The 23,177-nt window shown below is 36.2% G+C and overlaps 1 protein-coding gene across 3 annotated transcripts in view; it reads right to left on the minus strand.

The window, feature by feature from the left end:
- The window catches only part of LOC306882673 (E3 ubiquitin-protein ligase MARCHF8-like), a 95,735-nt gene that overhangs the window by 54,213 nt on the left and 18,345 nt on the right, over positions 1-23,177 (minus strand). For 2 of the 3 annotated variants that reach the window (XM_079437487.1, XM_079437488.1), the window contains exon 2: positions 20,242-20,417. In XM_079437487.1, coding sequence (XP_079293613.1) covers positions 20,242-20,337 — 96 coding nt within the window. In that variant the 5' untranslated portion in view covers positions 20,338-20,417. Of the gene's footprint in view, positions 1-13,027; positions 13,142-20,241; positions 20,418-23,177 lie in introns of all 3 variants that reach the window. The other variant, XM_079437485.1, reaches the window with a different exon arrangement.

Genomic DNA, 23,177 nt, shown 5'->3' on the forward strand with positions numbered 1-23,177 from the left:
GCTCAAGGCCACACAAATGAAAGGACTCGAAAGAGTATTGAACAGTGTTTCTCTAGAGCGGAAATAGATAGACTCACTTCACATCAGGCAAACAGTCATTTACTGTAAAAACTAAATCTGTGACTTTCAGTTCCTATATTAAACTCTACCGTTATCTATGATAAAAACCGAAATAAAATGTGCAATGTTTCTAAATCATCGATTGAGACTTAAGGCGTTTTCTACTACGAGGCAAAAGAGGTGGTGACTTCTCAAAAACATTCGTACAGGATAATAATTGAAAATACAGGAATACAAAATTATTAATATTTCCACCTGCAAATACAGTTCGACTCTTGCTTCCCTTGGGTTCACTGTGTTCTCACTGAGCTCCTTAAAGCTGCAAAACACAGGCTAAAAGTCACATGAGAGTAGGCAGTGCCTCCATGTCACTCTGACTGGCTGATCAGCTGGACAGTGGGTTGATGACCATGTACGTAAATATTTATAACTGGTCCAGAAATTGGGCTGAATTGGTTGAACTGGTGGAAATGGAATGAATAATTACAGAGTATTTCAAAATGAATGAAAAACACAAAATGATCAGACGGTTGTTAATGAGAGCTCATTATTGGAGTAAATTTTGATGCAATGAAAACTTTGATATGACTTTAATTAATAGAATGTTAATATAAAGAAATAGAAATATTATAGTATTGGTGGCTTATTGATAGTCCCAAGTAGGTAAAGGATGGATACTTTTAATAATGAAACCATGCCAAGTGCAGCTGAAACATGAACAAACTGACAGGAATAAACTGAAAGGCAAAAATGACTTTGCTTTCCCATTTTATACAGTAAGTCCCCTACATGCCACTGAATGCAAGTCATTTCAAGACTCATCGTCCTTAGGATGACTTTTTTGCAGATGTCTGCTCCACACACTGCTAAAGAATGCCAGCATCCCACACTGCAGTCCAGTACTGCTGCCTCCATCTGTTTATTGCTTTACATACCATGCATTACCACTGGGTGACTTCTACTACTCAGTGAATTCCCATCCGGTTTACCTGCAGTACACAAACATCCAAACATTTGGACACACCTTTGCATTCAATAATTATCATTTTCTACAAAATAACACAAATGGATTATGTAGAGACCACTATATTCCAGCTCAGCTGTAAGGGCAAACAAAACAAAACAAAGGTGATGCAAAAAATACGGCCCGAGGCTTTACATAAGCGGTTTGTAAAAAGTAAAGCAAAGTAAAATAAATAAAATAAAATATTTTTTTAAGTAATTCATGTCTAAAAACTCAAGTGCTTTATTTGCTCAAACCTAAAAATTCAGTCAAGTGCTTTTAACCAGTCAAGTATCTACCTCAAGTATACTTTTAACAAATATACCACAAGATATTTGTTGTGCATAAACTACTCTTTACAAATGGGAACATGTTACAGACAGACATTTCCTCTTTCATTTTCACACATTAGTGAAACATAATAAATATCTGGTAAGCAAGGAAAAGCAAAAATTATTGAAAAAAGGTCAGATGCCTCATTTGCTACAATTAATGAAAATAATGAGTTAATCTGTGAGGTACCATAAGCTACCAGTGATTGGAACAATGAGGCTAACTAAGCCATTGTTTTGTAAATGATTGCAGTGCACAATGTGGAATTATCAAGGAAAAAGTCTTATTAGAATAAATTCTCTTTTGCGCAGTCAAACAGAGAGAAAAACGAGAGAAGCGAGACACCTGGACTTGTGCAGGTACTCAAGCCCTTCATTCATTCCAGACCCAAGCCTCCATAAATTAACTGAGTGGTAATGAAAATGTCATCTCTCTCCTAAAGTAGTTGACTCTCATTTACTATTCCTCAAATACATCATCTGCAGCACATACATCTACATTAAGACCATGCATATTAAAATATACTGCTGAAGAACAAGGATTTGCATTCTGAATGTTAGTATAAACAAATTTCACTACAAAACTGCTTATCAAACCATAACCTCCCTCAGCTGAAGAAATGGCATGTCAATGAATGACAATCTTGGCAAAGTAACATCTCAGGAGATGAATAAACATCACAATCACTAGAACCCATTTTTCTTAATGGCGCAAACATGGGTGCGTCTTCATCTACTGATCTTGGCACTGATGTCAGATGTGGGCTTGCTCCTTGACATATGACTGCAGAATGTGTGATGCTGTAATAGCATAAGCAGCTGTCTTCACACTTCAACTCCCATTGAAGCTCAGCCAAAGGCTGACCTCAGCACTGTGCAGGTGCATCCCACCTAACAGATGAAACCATACCGGATAGAGTTTCAGAAATCAAAACTTGACTTTTACAATAGTTTTTTTCTCATGCAAAACTCACCACCACAATGCTAGGAAGTTTGTGGTATTTGCAAACCAGAAGCTTAATAGGGCTGCACGATATACTGAAATAAAATTGTTTTTGCGATATGGCTTAATGTCATTGGCAAATTGGGCAAAAAAGGCAAAAGGCAAAAAAGGTTGCAATTTAATTAAGAAAATGTATTTGTTGCTGGTTTCAGAGTAAAGTGCAGCACTGGTTCATCTACACGCATGCAACTCATGATACAGTGTTTCAGTGTCTCAGAGCAGCTTGGTTCATTTACTAAGAATTTGTAGTACTGAGATGCTGAAACATTGTATCATGAGCTGTGCACAATAAACACAGCGCCATGCTTCACTCTGAAACCACCAGTGCATTTTTTTTTTTTTTTTCTGACGCTTTTATCCAAAGCGACTTACAATTGCTATATATGTCAGAGGTCGCACGCCTCTGGAGCAACTAGGGGTTAAGTGTCTTGCTCAGGGACACATTGGTGTCTCACAGTGGATTCGAACCCGGGTCTCTCACACCAAAGGCATGTGTCTTATCCACTGCGCCATCACCACCCACACCATATTTATTTTCCAGTTATACTAAAATTGAATATGTAAAAGTATTATTGTGATATATTTTAATATTCTTACATAATAATATTCACAATAAAAAAAAATAATATTATTAGTTTACAGAATTATTAAATGAGTCAAAAACAGAGGGAATGTGGAATATAAAAACTAAAGCAGAAAAATATTTGAGTCACTTCTTGTAAAAAAAATATACCTAAGTGTAAACACCCAAATTTTTCAAGTTTTTTCCAAATCATTCAGCACTAAAAGGTGGTGTTTAAAAAGTTGTAAAAATTCAGGATCATTTTCCAGCTTTTTAAATTATTTTTTATACAGACACACTCCTTCAACAAAGTCTCCCTAGTCATTCCAGAATGATTTCTTCAAGTAATTTTTTTACTTGATAATCTTCAAGTAATTTTGTGGTTGCTGGATCCAAGTCATAAATCTCTCTAGATATGTATTGGGTCCTTTAATTGATTCCTTCAATGTATTGAAAGACTGAAGTGGTTTTTCACCTGATTTATTATCCACCAGGTGAAAATCATAAATTTGATAACAAAAGTAAAAGCACATAATTCTTTTTCAAACTATATATTCTAAGGCACCCCTCACATAGCAGAAACTGTGGAAGATTATGTACACAGAAAATATGAATAACTATAAGCAATAGTAATAGACACTTAGCAAGCACAACTTCTTTCCAATTTGCAGTGGTATCATGACAGTGTCAAAAGGTTGTGATCTTTAAGAGAGCATTAAAAGTGCATTGCTGATTAGGAGACCAAGATTACTAAAACTCTACTGATTTAGTGCCCCCTGCTGGCACTGATCCTGAAACTACCACCCCCTGTGTAGTTCCCTTTCATCAAAACGTCTGTTTAAACCGATTTTAATGTAATTATAAAGTTCTAAATTGTCTTATTGAACCGAACTGAACAAAATTAGACATGAGGAAAAATATGTGTGCGTGCTTAGCCTGTAGATACGAGCTCTGGGATGTGCTTGTGTTTGATTACCACTGAAAAGATCCCCTCTAGGAAGATGGTTTCCTTGTTTTAATGAGACAGAACTCATGAGATGCTTTTCTCTTGAAAAACAACAGCCAGTGCAAAAACTTGGAAGTCACTTAACATTAGCTATAAAAGCTCTCTCGCTGAGCTGAGATTCTTGTGTGTGACTTCATGGAACAACACAAATTGTTCTGCGCCACAGCAGGAGGTTCATTATGGCACCCCATGGGCCGTCCATGTGCGCACACCCTCTCTTTCAATGACAGGTTGATGCCTAACAGTCATTATGAAACCGCTCTCCTGGTCTGTCTGGTTTGAGCTGTCGCCACATGCCCTATCGTACTGATTTTACATTAGTTAGTCATGAGTTTTATGCCTTGTGATGTGGTTTTGTGCACTTTGCTCTGCTGACTTAAAGGACACATCTGGATTTTCAACCAGCTTTGTGTTGTTATAGGGTGTATTCACACCAGGAAAGTCCACTAGTTCACTTGCTTTGGTCCGGAACAAATACAATGTAGATTTTTTTTGTTTGGTGCGGTTCGCTTTCACACTGCCCTTTTTGCAATTGAACCAAAAACTGTAAACTAAACCATATGTGTGCTTAAGGTCATCAATTCATTGGTTCATCCATTTAACCATATCAGAGTTCATTTGGTACGGTACGGTATTTTGGTCCACACCCAAGTGCGATTGTTGTATTCACACCTGCCCAAAAGATCCACACCAAGGGGGGAAACGAACTTGAGTTCCAAACAAGACAGACAGGTGTGAATACACGCATAATGTCAGTAGTATATGTAAATGAACATATGAACTTGAATGTGTACTCTTTCTCTTTCTCCATGTTACCTACACCCTGATCTCTCAGTTTATTTGTCAGCTGAACTAGCTCCAGGGCTTATGTTAAATCTACAGACAGTGCTTCCCCATTTTTGTGTATCCCTGTCCACAGAGAGTTAGACTATACCCAGTGCATTATGGGTGTTGATGTTTCCCTATATCTGATTTTATTATCCAAAATCCCTTTTATCTGCTTTCTTTACTCATGTAGCACAATTAAAAAATGTAAAGTGTACTTAAAAAAAAATTTAAACAATGAATTATTTATAATAAAGGTTTTTTGCAAATAAGAAAAATATACTAATATAATATAATATAATATAATATATTCAAATAAAAATATATATTTGTATTTTGTTTAATAATACTTCTATTCAACCAGGATGCATTAAAATGATCAAAAGAACAGGAACGTTATAAATAATGTCACAAAAACCTTGCAATCCATCCATAACTATATTTATACTTCTCCAACTCCAGACAGCTTGAACAAATAGAATTTTTAATTCAGCATTCCCATTAGATTTCTACACAACATCTCAACTGAGGGCCAGAGCAGATCGTGTTATTTTCCTCATGAAACGCACTGGCTTACAGAATCATCCTCTGAGTGGTTAGTCCTTTTTCTAATCGTGTTCAAGCAAGCTGTGAAGCACTTCCATTGTTTGGTTTCGCTTGAATAGTGATTGGTGCAGACACAGAGGACTGTAGGCAGTCTGACAACAGGCTGGAATAAAGATGTTTTCCTTTCGTTACTAATAATTCAGGAATGCGTCTCCTCCTTGTACACGTCAAGCTTGGCAAACGACTCATGTACGCAGTGATTTGTTTATGGATTAGAATGGTGATACAGTGAAAATAGGATAAAAAGCAGTGCAATCAGTTCTCAGGTCACCATTAACCTTGATAAACTTCACACAGCCGATTCAGTGGAAAACTTTAGGCATAAATCTGACAGAAATAAATGTTTGGTAATGCATCTCTGTGCAAAATATCATTGCTGGGTTTCCAGTATCACTTACAATTTCAAAGTCCAATTTTTTCAGACATAAGCTCAAAGGCCGTCCACTAAAATAATAGATCATCATGTACTAAACCTTACAACGTGTCTGCTGCCTAATAGGTGTCTAAAATGCCACAGAAGCGTCCAAAGACTGTGACAGCTGCTGCCCGGTTACATTGTTTACTTCAAAGTGCCTTGGAGATTGTAAGGAAAAAATTAAGCATGAAAGTTTTTTCAGGACAGTATTCTCTGAGTGCCTGTTCTTTGAGTATGTGCTTAGTTCTAATACATCCTACTTTATGCACTGGCTCTAACATCTTTCTGAAAGCTCTTCTTTAGTCAGCCTCAGTTTCATTTGTTCCACACTGCTTATCAGAGCTTTCAGACTTTTGCATTATGACGTTAACAGAAATCCTTTTAGAAGAATCTGTCTGCATATTCAGAATGGAAATTAGAAAGTAAGAGAGCTCAGAGGGTCAAGTCTAATAGTTCCAGAAGAACCTGGAGGTAATTATGTTCACTTGACAAAACCAACATAATGTTATTGAAAAAACACTTTCAAAATTCCTAAAACCCAGACCAATACTTTAAAGCCCGGTACACACCAAGCCGACGGTCCCCCCCCCCCTCCCCGATGTGACTGTTACGGTGCGGGATGCACTTCCGGGGGGCGATATCTGTCACGGTTTGGTTTCTGTTTAGTTTCCCTTTTGCCCTTATTTGGTTTTTCCTGTTCTAGTTTCCTGTCATTAGTTAATCATCGTTCATCCTGATCACCTGTGTTGTATTAATTATCTCGTTTGCTCCTTTGTTCCCTGTTCTTTAAAAGTCCTGAGTTCTCCCCTATGTTTTGTCAGATCTTGTAAGTCAATGGAAAGGTTGTTGAAGCCGAATAAAAATACTCCTTTTTCCTACTCCTCGTCGTGTGCTATTTCCCACAACACCATATCCGTAACAACAGTATTTGAAATATGTGTTTTTTGAACATTAAAGCATGTCAACATATTCTGTTACACCAAATACACAAAATAATGATCTTTAAAAAAGCATCATATGACCCCTTTAATCATCCGTCCTGATCCAGCAAGAGATACGTTCAGGATTGCATGGATTTAGAGAATGTATACTACAATATAACTGAATGACAGATAAGAATATAGGGAGACCATATTTACCATATTAATACAGAAAATATTGGTAGTTATACTATTTGAGTCTCCCTGTAGTCAGAAATTTTACATTTACATTACATTTACATTTATTCATTTAGCTGACGCTTTTATCCAAAGCGACTTACAATTGCTATATATGTCAGAGGTCGCACGCCTCTGGAGCAACTAGGGGTTAAGTGTCTTGCTCAGGGACACATTGGTGTCTCACAGTGGATTCGAACCCGGGTCTCTCACACCAAAGGCATGTGTCTTATCCACTGCGCCATCACCACCCCCATCATTTTATCCCTTAAATCTCATCTTTGATCATCAATATTACATATTTAAATGTTTTTTCTTGTGAAAATAATTTTCTCATACCTTAAAATGGCTTGAATGTAACTCTACACCCTTGCCTCATTTACTATATGCGGATCTATGAATATGCAAATTAGCCCTGCCTCCTCTCAGTCGCACCAGCCAGGGCCTCCTGATCCATGGATAATGTTTTTAGTAGCGGACAACTACAGTGGATACTGTAACAGTTATTACTTTTCAAATTTAAAATTACTCACTTGACAATGTTTTGTCCTCAACATGCCTTGAACACTCGAATGCAACCAAGTTTGTGATTCTTAATTCGCGCCCGTGAGCATACACGTGTGAAGTGCAGACGCTGATGCGGGACAGGTGGGTCTGACTCTGGGCTACTTTTACACTGTCGCTGCGGGTTATTATTCAAGTTAGTGGTTCTAAATTCACGTTAAACCATGGTTTCATGGGTTTTTTGCTCAATTTTATTTTTGGTTTTGTGCTAGTAATCCTATTGGCATATTTTGCATGCAATCTCTATGATCTCTATGCATGCCACGTTTGTGTAAATGGAGAGAGGGATATGCTAGGAATCTATCCCTTGACTTGATTGGTTATTGAGTTTTGTGACGTAGCAAACCGAGGGCTGTTTCAAATGGCGTTTCTGGGTCAGGCTTTGGGAAACTACTCAGCAATGGTCTTGATAAATTGATTGGCACATGGTTTGTCTAAAAGCAAATTAAAAACACTACATAGACAAATAAACAACATAAAAAACTTGATTTTCACTACAGGGGGACTTTAAATGTAATTTGTTTCCTGTGATGTCAAAGCTGAATTTTCAGCGTCATTACTCCAGTCTTCAGTGACACATGATCCTTCGGAAATCATTCTAATATGCCGATTTGCTGCTCAAGAAACATTTATTATTATCAAAGTTGTGCTGCTCAGTTTTTGTGGAAACCATGATGAAAAGTTCAACAGAACAGTATTTTGAAACAAAAATATTTTCTAACATTATAAATGTCTTTACTGCCATCAAATTAACATATCCTTGCTGAATATAAGTACTAATTTCTTAAAAAAACAATTTAACTGACCCCCGATTTTAGAAAGGTAGTGTATTATGCATGGTTTTTCTTAGTTTTTATTTTTTTATTTTGCATGTTAAATTCTGGTATGGTTATCTTAATTCTACGGACTACTGTTTGTGTTGATTCTTTTACATTTACATAGAAATAAACACTAAAACTTAGCTCACAGCACATTATTCTTTTGTTGCCTTGCAAGCACTACAATTTCCTTCAGGGAATGCAAATTTAGTTTTGTATGACATAGTTTTATATATATATTTATATCTCAGGTTAGACCATATGAAAATCTGAAACAAAGGCATTCCTTTCTAATCCTGCAGCAAACCTCCAATCAGACTATCTTGAAAGTGCCCTGAGGCACAGACTGAGCACAGATCAAAGTTTGACTGCCATCCATAATTTTCCAGCCTGTTTTCTAACCCAGCATCACGTCCAAAGTGCATAAATAGCAACCATTGTGAAGCATTTCAGCATCAGAGATGTGATGAGACTAAAGCAGCCTGATTTCACAAGAGTTTCAAAGTAACAAAGAACAGGCTGATTGGTTCAATTACAGAATAGTGTTTTCTGATAAAACAGGCAGTGCACAGAACCTACTCACGGTCATCTCTAATATGTTGTGATGTTGATGAATGTGCAGCAAATGACAAATAACTGTTCTTTAGGGCGTAAGATCAAGCTTAATGGAGAGAACGGACAACTAGTCATTATCTAAGCATCTTTTTATGGGCATCAGTTTAAAAGTTGCAGATTAAAATAGGTCTGTGAGGTTAGATAACCGTCCGGTTATCTGTATCTGTGAACAGTAGACAATGCAACATTTACGTATGCAAGGTTCTTAAAACGACCCTAATCTGCTCAATTAGATAGAATTATCAAAGTTATACGCTGGGAAAATGATGGACGCTCCGAGGCACGCTCTCTCAGAGGCCAGTGTTTGAAGATGGCAGAGAGGGAGGGGGCGTCTAAAAGCATCTCCTTCTTCCCCTGTCTTGGCAGAGCCCCTCTTAAAAAGCGTTCAGGAACACAGCAATCGATTTCAGAGCGAGCAAATCAGCTGGGTCGTGGGAGTCTAAAAAACGGCAATCAACGTGTCACTGTTAATTAGGTGCCACTCGGAGATGCCTGTGAAACTCTGCTTCCTTATAGGGTGGGAAAAAAGCACAAAAAGCAGTTTTCTAAGAGCCAGAGCTGGAGGGTTGCCTGAGCTCCTGTGTGTGTTTTCTCCCGAGAGATATAGAACAGAGCTGATGGTGTTATCTCAGCATCCTCACATCAGCTAGACCAGGACTGAGCTAGTCTCAGCCTCAGAAGGCAAGCCCAAGGACTGCACAAAGTTCACTGAAATCTGATTGACAGAATTTATGCAGCTTTCAGGAGTAAAGGCACACAAGTTTTTTCTTCAGTTCGCCTGGCAATGAAGTTTAGGATGCATACTATATGGCAGCCAAGTGGTTTGGAGAATGGATAGATGGATATATTGGTATCATATCGTAATCGGCAATACTATTAAATTAATTTAATATTTAATTGTAGTAATATTTAATTAAATATTTTAATGAAATTAAATAAAATTTATTAATAAATATAATATAATAATTACAATATGTACCACACATACATTAAATCTTGCTATAATTATATAATTACATTTTATATATATATATATACATATACATACACACACACACTCACTGGCCACTTTATTAGGTACACCTTGCTAGTACCGGGTTGGACCCCCTTTTGCCTTCAGAACTGCCTTAATTCTTCGTGGCATAGATTCAACAAGGTGCTGGAAACATTCCTCAGAGATTTTGGTCCATATTGACATGATAGCATCACGTAGTTGCTGCAGATTTGTCGGCTACACATCCATGATGCGAATCTCCCGTTCCACCACATCCCAAAGGTGCTCTATTGGATTGAGATCTGGTGACTGTGGAGGCCATTTGAGTAAAGTGAACTCATTGTCATGTTCAAGAAACCAGTCTGAGATGATCTGAGCTTTGTGACATGGTGCATTATCCTGCTGGAAGTAGCCATCAGAAGATGGGTACACTGTAGTCATAAAGGGATGGACATGGTCAGCAACAATACTCAGGTAGGCTGTGGCGTTAAAACGATGCTCAATTGGTACTAAGGGGCCCAAAGTGTGCCAAGAAAATATCCCCCACACCATTACACCATCACAACCAGCCTGAACCGTTGAGACAAGGCAGGATGGATGTGCTTTCATGTTCTTTACACCAAATTCTGACCCTACCATCTGAATGTCGCAGCTGAAAGTGAGACTCATCAGACCAGGCAATGTTTTTCCAATCTTCTACGGCCCAATTTTGGTGAGCCTGTGCGAATTGTAGCCTCCGTTTCCTGTTCTTAGCTGACACTTCTTAGTTTTTGGCCTGTATAAGCTGCTACGATGACTTTTTGCCAAATAACTGGCTATATGAGACTAGGACTGAGGCAGGATCCAACTCCACATCTCACTGGACATGAGTTAAAGCAGGAGACAGAGAAAATTATGCCTTGGGGTTAATTAGGGCGTATTAGCATCTCAGCCCACGTCTTTAAACGCAGCACCACCACGAAAATAAGGGAGGAAAAAGAGTAATAAAAAAGCGAGAAAGAGAGAGACACCAGCAATGCAGCAACTCACCTACAGAATGATGGACAACACAGACGAGTCGTGCTGACAACAATATTGGTATTTTCACAGTTCATTTCTCGAGGATGCTTGGGCAAAATATAGAGGGTACAATGCACATGCGGTTTATTTCAGAAACCTGTGCTGTTTGACTGCCTCAGTGATGTCATCAAGCTCGATCGGGCCTGACAACACAGACGACACGAACGCTTGTGATTGTGATGACTGCCAGTTCTTCTTTATGACTGTTTTTCAGACATGATGAAAACTATTTGGCATCTTCTCACAAAATTCTCACTTTCAGTGTTGCAAGACTTTCACCTAATGCAGAATTAAACTAATGCAACTTCTGTAATAAACCTGTAACGCAACGTATATTTAAAGTCATTTTGTTGTGTTAATTAACTGCCACTTCAAGTTAATTATATTTTTCAGCATTAGAAATCTCAAGTGATTATATTGGGAACATGAGGGTGTACAAAACAAAACATGAAGCAAAGCCTGTAAATTAATGAGAGTGTTGCACATTGAGTTTATCAACTTTCCCAAAGAATGAGCAAATTGCCTACCAAAAAATATACACTTACAGTCAGTAATATATTTTTAAAAAGTAGAGAGAAAGAAAGACTGCATCAAACTGATTAAGAGTAGCTGCGTTTCCATTACCCTTCAAATTGCACAAATTGAAAATACGCCTGATGGAAACACGGCAATTTTTCAAAAACTCCCATATATAGCAAACAATTTACACACTTGCATGAGGTGGTTTTTCAGGCAATTCGAAAAAGGAATATTTTGCAAAACTGCAATGGAGACTTTTTTCCGCATTTACGTGACATGGCATATGTAAAAAGTCATATAATCATTCTTCAATGTACTATAACCTCCAAGAAACACTTCATACGTGGCCGCTCTCAAGTATAAGGGGCTTTCCTTGCAATTAATGCTTAGACAATTTACACTGCACAGGTCTGCAGCGCATTGCGCATTTCTATCAACTTTTTAAAGCATCAAGGTTTTGGCTGCATGGAAATTTAATGGATGGACAGAAATCTCTCAGGCTTCATTAAAAACATATTTTGTGTTTCGAAGATGAATGAATGTGTTATGAGTTTGGAATGCCAAGAAAGTAAGTAATTGATAATCATTTTCACTTTTGAGTAGTGCTATCAAAAATCAGCGTGTCAACACGTGATTAATATTTTCAGTTTAACGCGTTAAAAATATTTTATGCAATTAACGCAAGGGTGGAGCTAGGGTTGGCTATCCACTCACAACTGCTGTTTTTGTCTCTTTTTTCTTGAAAGAAATTGCGTTTATTTAGACGCAGAATGTTTTTACAACCACATCAAATGGGAGACTTTTCAGATGTGCACTTGACCTCAAAATTGATAGCTCTCAATTATACTGTAAGAATTTTTTTTCTAATATTTAAGCATTGACTATAGACATTCAGAATTAGAGACATCAGTAGTATTGGTATCAGTGATACTCACCTTCAGTCATAAAAAATATGCCATTAAACAAATATTAAAAATATACAGTCTATATGTTGTTTCTACATTAATTTGAAGATTGAATGTAAAATTATATTTAAAACTTTAATGTTAAGTGGGATTAATCTCAATTAATTGCGATGAACTAATTACTCACATTTGTTTCTGAAATTATTTTTTTTAATCGATTAACAGCACTACTTTTAACAATCCTTCAAATATTGAATGTGAAATTCTTTTAGGGTTGGCTTGATACCACAATTTTGGCTTTGCTCCGATACCAGAATCCAATACCTCAGTATCAATACTAATTCTAAAGATAACCTCAAAAGATAACAGAGTTGAAAACTAATGTGTACTAATTTCTTTATTAATTTACACAAATTAAATTTATATTTAATTGTTTGAAATCAAATGCAAGTACAAATATTATGAGATCTAAAAATCAGAGTTTGAGTTTATTACCAAATTTCAGAAATTGATATGATTGGTATGTGCATTGATAAGTGTTGTAAATAAAAGTCTAAATAAAATCAGCTAAATGATACACTCACTTGATGATTTCTTAACTCTATGAAAAGAAACTCTGTTTGATCCATCTCGTTCCTCTCACATTTGCCCGTTTCGCATCGGTTTGGGTAAACTTTGGTGAACTTCAGAACAGCAGCCTATCAAGTACAGAAAAGAGCAAAATCATGACATTGTGCCTTTTGAAATATAATACATACCCATAATTTTCCAGTAAATACCCATAATTTTCCAGTATACCACGCAATCCTATCTTCTTTCCCTTAAAGGGGTCATGAACTGAGAAATCAAAATTCCCTTGATCTTTTTATATATAAGAGGTCATACATTCTGTTTCAAAAATCAAAACTTTCTTGTTAGTATAAAAACATCTTATATTGAAGCAAGTCTGCCAAAATGGCAGGTTGTGGAATGTGTCACTTTATGACGTAATAGTGTGTCTAAACACCGGCTCCGCAGAAGATGATCAACGCCTGCTTTTACATCGCTACCTGTTTAGCCCCGCCCACTGATTCGGCAGGTCTACGCAGAAACCAAACAATAAAATTAATTTGATTAACTTTATTTTTAATGAAGTGCCAGACCACGCGAGTAAGAGCTTGGTCGTTTGTTCACTTCATTTTACTGCAGATTTGTTTACAAACAAGGTACAATTGAATGCAGAATTTTCAGAAAGATGAAACTAAAAGACGATGCTGTGCCAACTATATTAGATCCGACAGTAATGTCACAACACACAAGTGTAACTGTTTTCATTAAGTGATCACTAGTGCTTTGCGGATTGTATGATATGCACTGAGTATGTATGCATTTTTAACATAAAACACAGCAGCATCCATCTGTGAAGGATGTAGGCTGTCAAACATACACAACTATTAGCTAATCATACCAGTGGGCGTTTACTTCCGAGTCTACAACCCGCCAGAACAGAGCGTTCAGATGAGGGGGGTCAAAAAAGGACAGAACATAGCCTATTACTTCTAATTTATGATTTTTGATGTAAAATATTGATAACATTATAAGGGGACCTCAGAGAACAGTACAAATGAAAAAAGGCAGTTCATGACCCCTTGTATTTCTTATACGTCATCAATAAAGTTGAGTGTTTTGTTATACTTTGTACTGAAACCTCAAACTAAAATGACAATAGGCAGTTATTTATTATTGGAGAAAATAAGCATTCCACTCAAGCATGCAGACTTAAAGCTGTACGACTTAATGCAAAAGAAACCAGATTTGACAGTTTACTCTGAAGCAACATTAAACGCCACACTCTGAGTTATGCTGATATCACGGCAAATGTCAAACACTGACACAAACAAGTTGCTCTGGCAATCACATAGCACCTTGGTCTCTCTCGAGAAGATTAGAGTGTTGACGAAGCTTAAAAGCGTCCTACAAAGATAGCGCTGCATTAAAATCCTGTCGCTCCTCAGTAAACATTCCCCCCGAAGCATCCTGGTGGCTTCATGTTATTTTACAGAGCTTCGAGGCTCTGATCTTTATTAGCATATTATTATCATCCAAAAAGCCCAAACCAAAGCATTCTAGGAAAGACAGATTTGGACAATATGGTCGTGTTAATGTTTGGCCAGTTTCCCTGCCCTCTGGGTTACGAAGCGCCTTTTCAAAATATAGAGACCTAGGAAACAGGAGAATTTACATTTTTACAATTTACATCACAGATAAATACAGTTGTTTGCATTTATTCCAAAGTGGCAGTTCAATTTCTGTCTCCTTCTGTTCGCGTCTGTCAGTTCGCACAAGGTTCATTCTCCCTGCATTATTTGAGAGATTACTGCCGCACAGCAGCTGCTCATGAAAGCTTCATGCTGTACGACAAACAGCTTCCAAGAAGTTGTGTGTCTAGAGGTCAGCGTTTGTTCACAAAACTCGAAACAGCTCAAGCTTTTAGTGCGTTTTTCACATAGACCTCCTGCTACGGTGCTATCATAATACGACGATGGTGTCCAGTGGTAATATCATGGTACTTTGAGATGCTATGCAACTGAATCAAATTCACATGTGATGGCATTGAACACTGTACTCTGAGGTGATTCAACGTATACTATGGTATTAGCATAGGTTAGTAATATTTTCTGAAGGGATTTTTCCCTGCAGCAAGAATTTATCATTTATGATGTATAGATTTTGCCGTTCTTTTGTACATTATGTTCATTGAAGAATCCTGAAAAAATGTATCATGATTTACACAAAAATGTTAAGCAACACAACTGTTTTCAACATTGATAATACGGTAATATGAAATGTTTCAAGCGACCATGTGACACTGAAGACTGGAGTAATATGCTGAAAATTCAACTTTGCCATCACAGGAATAAATTACATTTGAATATATATCAAAACAGGAAACAGTTCATTTAAATAGCAAAAATATTTCTGAATATTACTGTTTTTCCTGTATTTTTTATCAAATTATTGCAGCCTTGGTGAGCGCACAAGAGACTTATTTCAAAAACATTAAAACACCTTGCCACCAGTTTTCCTTCATCAGATAAATATAAACAATATTCTGCTAAATTTCTTTATAGTTAGTGCACGTTTTGACATCCTGTGGTGCTGAAAAATACCTTTAAAAACTTTATAAAAAATTTAAAAAACACTTGTATGGCTTTCCTTTAAATACAAATCATTTGATAAATATATCTCTAGTCTTCCATTAAATTACAGTCAGTATATTTAGTTTTCTGGCCTTGTTATTGATAATTTGTCGTTGAACTTTGCCTTTAAGTGTGGTTAAACAAAGTTTGAGTCTAGCTCCCTATCGATAAAAGTGTAAAAAAAGTATGCAGATTCAATCTGAGGCCTGTTAATAGTATATTAATGACACTGGGATATACTGCTGCCTCATGATATTAATTTTAAAAAGATGATTTTGCCAGTCACTGTCACAGACACCGATTATCATTCAAAGGATCAACATGTCACTGATGTGAGCATGTCATGTTTGTAGCAGCAAGACAAAACAAAGAAATAACAGCGTGTTATACCTGATAGTTCTGACACTTGTTCATTTCTGATCATTCAATAGCACTGCATCCGCAATGGCAGCTGGCGCTGAATCTAAAGCAGTGGGAATGAGGGTTTCTTTCCACTGAGACACAGAGGAGGAGTTGTCTGCAACAGGCAGATGGGCTGTGCTTTCTTTGCCTAATGGCGATACGCCCCCCGGCTGATCTGTATGCTGAGCAAGAGGTAAACGATACTGTGGCTGGTGCCAACTCCTCAGTCAGTACCAAACACAAGCTCGAGGTGTTAAGAGCGAAGATTTGTCTCTTTAGACTCCAAGAAATTCAGTGTCAAGCTCAATTAAAGGAAACTATTAATGAGGGAAGGGTAACATATTCATGTATATTATAGGCTACAAAAATGTACAAAAAAATGTTCTCAAAGCTGATGAAAAACAGAGTTTGTGTTTGAGCATAAAAGGGTCATACTAAACGCTGAATAATCCACTGATGGAGCTTTGAAGGATTGTGGTCATTAAATTCCTGCAGGGTTTGATTATCGTGTCTCAGTGACTAATATTCATGGCCCATCACCCATCTCTATGCATCTGACCAATCAACATCAATCAAAAGAGCCTCATAAACTGCACTGAGTGCCATCACTGATATAGGGTGTCTCAAGAAGCCTGTCAAGAACAGGACTGTCATATTTTAGCACAAAATCAAAAGAAAGAAATAGAAATTACATTTTGCAAAAAGAAAATTAAACCAGTTTTGCAATATAACATTACTTTCTTGGCACATTCCACCAATTTATATCATCACAGTGCTAAAAAATGAAATGGTATATTTCCATTTAATTTTGGTTTATTAATAATGGCATTATTTGTTGTGCTGTCTTCAATTTATTAAAATTTATTAAAAAAAATATTTAAATACCAAAATAAATATCTAATATACTACAAATACATAAATATTAAAGTGTATTATATATTTAGATTTTTTTATTTTATATATTTTTGAATAAATCAAAAACATTTTTAAATCACTGAAATTATGCTGAAATAAAATATAAATATTAGATAAACTAAACTTTAAACTAAGAAAAAATTAGAACTGTTGCCTTGCCATCAAACTTAAATATGCTGAACTTGAAGTACTTTATTTATTAAAACTACAACTGAAATAAAACTAAATTACTAAAAATAGTTTACTTATAATACAAAAAAAAATTACAAAAGCACGAAATTATTCAAACTTGAACTGAAATTAAAATGAAAACTGAAAATATAAAAAAGCTAATTCAATATATTCTTTGATATTCTTCAATGTGTCAGTACATCCTATTACAATAAGAATCAAATGAGAATAATGAAAATTACACACACAAAAATCAGAAATAAAACATTCAGTCTCATTACAGAAATAAGGATTGGATTGTTATATATATATATATATATATATATATATAAGGAAAATCACATATAATATAATATAGGATAATTATATATACACATTCAATTTTAAATATATATATATTTTGATTTTAGGAAACAATTTGACGCGCACGTTCTTCATGAGATTCCCCCGTCTGCCTAAATATCTCTAGTCCACAGCTCTATAGTTAAAAAAAAAATCACTTCTGGGCAGCACATTGTCACTGCCAGTCAGGCACAAAATTGTGAGAGTCCTGTCATAAAAAAGAGAAGCAGCAAATAAAACTGCAACAAATCAAACTGACAGACAGCCAAGCCCAGCTATGATGACTATCAGTAACTCCACCGTGAGCTTAATACTCAAACCTCTATACATGGACAGACACAAAGTACCAAGACTGCAATTCTATTAAAAAAATAATCAAATTGTCTCTAGGTCAGACTCAGCTGCCAAACAGTAGAAATGGAAACATACAGAGGCTTTGATGAAGAGTGATTCTTAAAAAATAGACTGGGAATGATGATTGACATACCGACATTTAGGATTTAACAGACTTCCTGCTACTTGAATCACTTGAGGCCGTTTAGCCAAAGAAAAAAACAAAGGCGAAAAAAAAAAAAAGCCTGTCTCCTGTCCGGCTCTGACAAACAAACAGCTGATGGGTTACCGGCCTCAGGCCCACCAATGAAACACTCATTAGTGTCTCCGTCCAGTTTTGCTTAAACAGAGCGCCGCACTAGAGGAGGACGAGAGAGCTGCTGGCACAGCAATGTTTATGTTTGGGCCCAAGTGTTTATGAATCAGACTTCTCAGAAACAAACTGTATTCAAACAGATGATAATAGCATGGGTCACAAGGCTGGACAACATCTGACACCATAGCTTCCCCACCTCTGAAACACAGTATCAGCCAGTGATGCCAAAATTATCTCACTTGCACGAAACCTTATCACATCTGCGATATGCATTTTGGGAAGAAAATATATCTCTTTAAAAGGAATCATATCATGAGAAATCCGTTTTTCATTCATCTTCTATAAATTCATTATACTTCACTATACTTCTATTCATCAAGGACACATGAAATTGATTTAAAAAGTGGCAGAAGATTAAAATTTCAAATGAATCTATATGAATGTATAACTTTTTCCACCAAAATATTAAGTAGCACAAATCTTGAACATTGATAATAATAACTAATGCTTCTTGAGCAGCAAACCAGCATATTAGAATTATTTCTGAAGGATCATGCTACTGAAAATATCTTTTTTTTTTTTTTGCCATCTTTGCCATCAAAGGAATACATTTTTTTTAAAGCACTGTACATAAAAATAGAAAACAGTCATTTTAAATTGTAATAATACTTTACTGTTTTTACTGTATATGTGATCAAATAAAAGCAGCCTCTGTGAACACTAGAGACTATTTAAAACAAATAAAATAAAATCTCACAACCCCAAACTTTTGACTGGTGGTGTACGTAAACAAACTTCATTCCCAATTCAAAAAAACCTTGTATTAAAACTAAAACATCTCATTCGGAAATCTTTGGATTACCTCCAGAACACCAGAACAACTAAATTATTAGAGTAAAATTATTCAGAAAAAATAAAAGTGCTAAAAATAATCGAATAACACTGTGAAATGTAATCTTTAGAAAATCCCAAAATTAATATCCATTTTTCATTCTGCGCATTGTTACACTGTGTGCCTGAATTTATTTGTAGCATTTAAAACAATTGATTTTAGTTTTTTGGTGCTTTTTTTTTTTAATTAGACAGAATCTTATACAGTAAGCTTTGAGTTACACAGAAGCTTTGCTTTTCAGGAGCTAATAAAATATCAATATAAAACTCAAATCAATATTTTGTGTCTAATTATTTACTTGCGTGGCATGTAGCCATGTAATAAGTGGGATAATGTACATCCAGCTGGCTGTTATCGCAGAATAAACCCCTTCAGGGCGACGCAAGACCCCTCCACTTCACATCCTGATCACCCTGTTGGAGTTTATTCTGTGATAACAGCCAGCTGGATGTGCATTATCCCTTAATTATCGGCCTATCAGTATCAACCAGAATTTACATTTCAGTGCATCCCTAGATGAAAGATTACAAATAATAGTAATTGAAAAATGACACACATTGATGATTCATTCAAAATAAAATCAGGATTGTGCATTAGGAAGAAAATAAAGTGTCATTTGTGACCTCAGGGTGAGTAAGTGCAAAGAAGACTTAAAGGCACAGCGTACCAAATAATTCCTAGGTGTAAGAGAAAGCATCAAATATTTGTGAAACGTAAATCATGACAGTTTTTGATGCAGAAATCCTTGACTAACATAAGAAAAAAAAATCCCATAGGATAAAAAAGACCATTTTAACAGTCAACACAAAGCCCACAGGCGCCATGATATCATTCGCACTTTGTTTTATAGTTCTCCTCACTCGTAACATTTCACACAGTCATTCCTGCCTGCATCACTTACTGGAAACCTGCCCCCCAAAACACCCACTCATGTGTTTGTGCGACTTCCTCTACTTCCTTTATTGTAATCTGTGTCAGTAATTTTCATAATTTTGAGTGTTCCACGAAAGCATATAATATAAACAGTATTTAAGCCTGAGTTCACAGAACAACTTAGGAACAAACAAGTATTTTGAGCCCATGTGCGTGTGCAAGGTTTGTCTCTAAAATCCTTTCCACGTTAAGTTTTGACAGGGAAAACAAAACGTTAGGAACTGTGAAAACAGGATGCTGTCTTTCAGTGGGAATGAGGAGGTCACAGATTATACTACCGCCTGTTTTTCTATGGCTATTAGGTGGAAGACAAACCTGTTTGTCCTTTTCCTTTGCCTTCCCGCTGCTGGACACCCGGGAGGAAGTGACATCACGAGGGATGACAGAGATTTGGTGCAATGGCATGTTCATCCCCGCAGTTCAGTGGAGCTCACACTCTCTGAAGCCTGTCCACCAGCACCGGCATGATGGAAAGAACCACTAATCCAAATCTGACAAAGAGGAAAAAAAGAGATGAGAAATGAATGCTCCAAAAGCATGATCATCATTCCTACTGCCATGATGCATAGAAAATGCACACAAACATATCTTGTCAATCAAATATCGTTAACCGCTTTCTGTAGATGGTAATAACATGGTGTTAATTGAACAGGGTAAACAATGCTGACTTTTGTGAAACTACACTGTAAGTGTGAAAAAATGACTCATTTAAATACTCGTACAACAGCAAGCATATTTCATATTTTTCAATAAATATTGATATAAATTTGCAATCTTTGAGGTCACCAACTTGGATTACAGGAATACTGAAAAATCCAGTGATAATACAATGAATAAAAAAAAAAAAAGATTGAACAAAATAAACAATATAATTAAACAAATAAATTGAGCAAACAAATGAATAATGAACTAAAAATAAAAATGAAAAATAAATACAAACATAAATAATCAGCCAATCATACAGCAGATCAACTTGCCAGATAAAGTGCTTTACATTTTTTGTGCAATAAGCATCAGATGGCAAATGGAATGAAATAACAGGAAGATAAGAATGTTTTTCAGGGCTAACCCAAACACTAAAATCTGGTTAACAAGAATTTTGTTTTAAGGCCAACAAAGATGTTGATCAGGAAAACATCTCACACGGTGAAATCACGGTAAGTATTCACAAACACTGCTGCATATTAATTGAACTACAAAAACATCAAGTCTCATGCAGCGAGTGAGGAAATGAGAAGCAGCAGTAAAAGTTGAATCACCAATTACAAACCGACTCTCATATTCTCCATAATGAAATGCATTCTTTGAAGGAGAACAAAGAGCTCATGCCTCACTGAGACAACGCAAAATCTGCTTACAAATAGGCCGCTCAACTTCTACCACAATCTGCTGCAACCATAACAGCAATTAAAATTCTCTCCATTTTGTAACCATGCCAACTGCCCTGTTGTGTGTAAGACTTTGCATCTAGAATCGCAACAGCGACCATCAGACCAAATTTGGCACTGCAGAATGAAGACGTAGTGTTATGCACTGTCTGCTAGTGCAAATGGATTGATTAACAGACACAAAACTGCAGACAAACTGTTGGACACTGAACACAAAAATGAAGCTGAATACTGTTTCAGACCAACAGAACAATCCAACAGCTTGAGACCACACTTTTTGTGAATATCGGTTTATTTGTGAAAATTGGTTTTGTGTTGAAGTTGTTTTTTTAACTTTGTTATTATTAGATTTTTGATTTTTGTTTTGTTTTTTATTTTGTTTTAGTAAAAAAAAAAAATGAATTTAAGTATTTAAAAAATTTAATAATTATTTTAAATTAAAATAAATGTAAATAAAATACGTGTAAATAAATGTAAATAAGTAAAATGTAGTGTAAACAAAATAACAATTATTCCAAACTACTTTGAAATCATTAATAATCAAATAAATTAATTTGTGACTGTGCTCATCAATTCATCTGCACATGCTCTTTGGGACATAATAATTGTTACATTGATAACATAATATGTAATAAAACTACATTTTAAACCGCCAGATAAGAACATTTTCACTAGTGGAAACTAGTCTTTGATTTTTGGATCCTACTGTACGCACAACAGCTTGAAGTCATTTTCACATTTGGTTGTGTGATAATCAGTGAATGCATATGATGATCTAATATTATGATATTGTTATAATGGTCAACACATGGGGAGGAGCGAATGAAATCCTCTCTCTTTGGCATCAAAAGTGCCATTAATTCATAAGCTGCTCACAGAACAGCTGGTCAGTTCATACGCATCCAGGACTCACAGCAGGACAGTTATCTGAGCAGAAAACGCTCCACATGACTGATCAACAGCCCGTGCTAATCACACTGCATTAAAGCGGAGGGCATGTGATTGCAATAACTCATGTGCCGCCGGATCAATAGGCCGAGGATCATTTTTAGCGCACTAAAACAAAGGCAGCAGCATATGGTTTACTGCCAAGTACATGAGACGTGTGACATGCTGATGAATCCACAGTATCCTGGTCCATGCTGCCATTTTTGTATGTAGATTTCATGTTCTACATGCAAATGTTAAGTTTCAATGGAAGAACAAACACATTAATCTCATAGCTTTCGTTTCACTGAAAAACATGATTGGTGAGAAAGGAAGCTAGTGGTCAAATTCTTTGAGGTTTTCATGAAATCAGATGTCATAATAACAATAATAATCATGGGCTTGGAGCCTGTGGCGTGATGACTAATGCATGAGGTCTCTGCCAATTCTTGATCTAAATGAGAGATGGAAAGTGAAAATGCCTCAGCACAGTCGATCAGGGTGGAGTTAAAAAAAGGGCAGCCGCCTGTTAATCAGATGTGCCACGTACAGTATGACCTGTGCAAAGGTCATATTTAAGTAAAGTTATTACTAATGCTAATATCTGAGGTTAGGGATTTGAATAAACCAGTAATTTAAGCATTTACCTTATCCATGTAACTTATCCTCAACATTTGGGCAACAAAAGTAAGTGATACCTCAAATCATGTGGCTTGTCGAGCAGAGGTATGGTATTACTGTTCTAAAACAAAAGGATTTATCATTTTTGTCCGGGCAAATAAAAATCCTACACAGACTCAAGGGGCAGCCAGCCAGCCACACTAAACTTTGACTATTTGGACACAAATGAGATAAGATGTCTCACTCTGCGGCAACTTTTAAAAAAGAAAATTGAACATAAAACAAATATAAATGTAATGATGCAAACCAGCAGCA

This window comes from Barbus barbus, assembly GCF_936440315.1.
Source record: "Barbus barbus genome assembly, chromosome: 16".
Classification (NCBI taxonomy): Eukaryota; Metazoa; Chordata; class Actinopteri; order Cypriniformes; family Cyprinidae; genus Barbus; species Barbus barbus.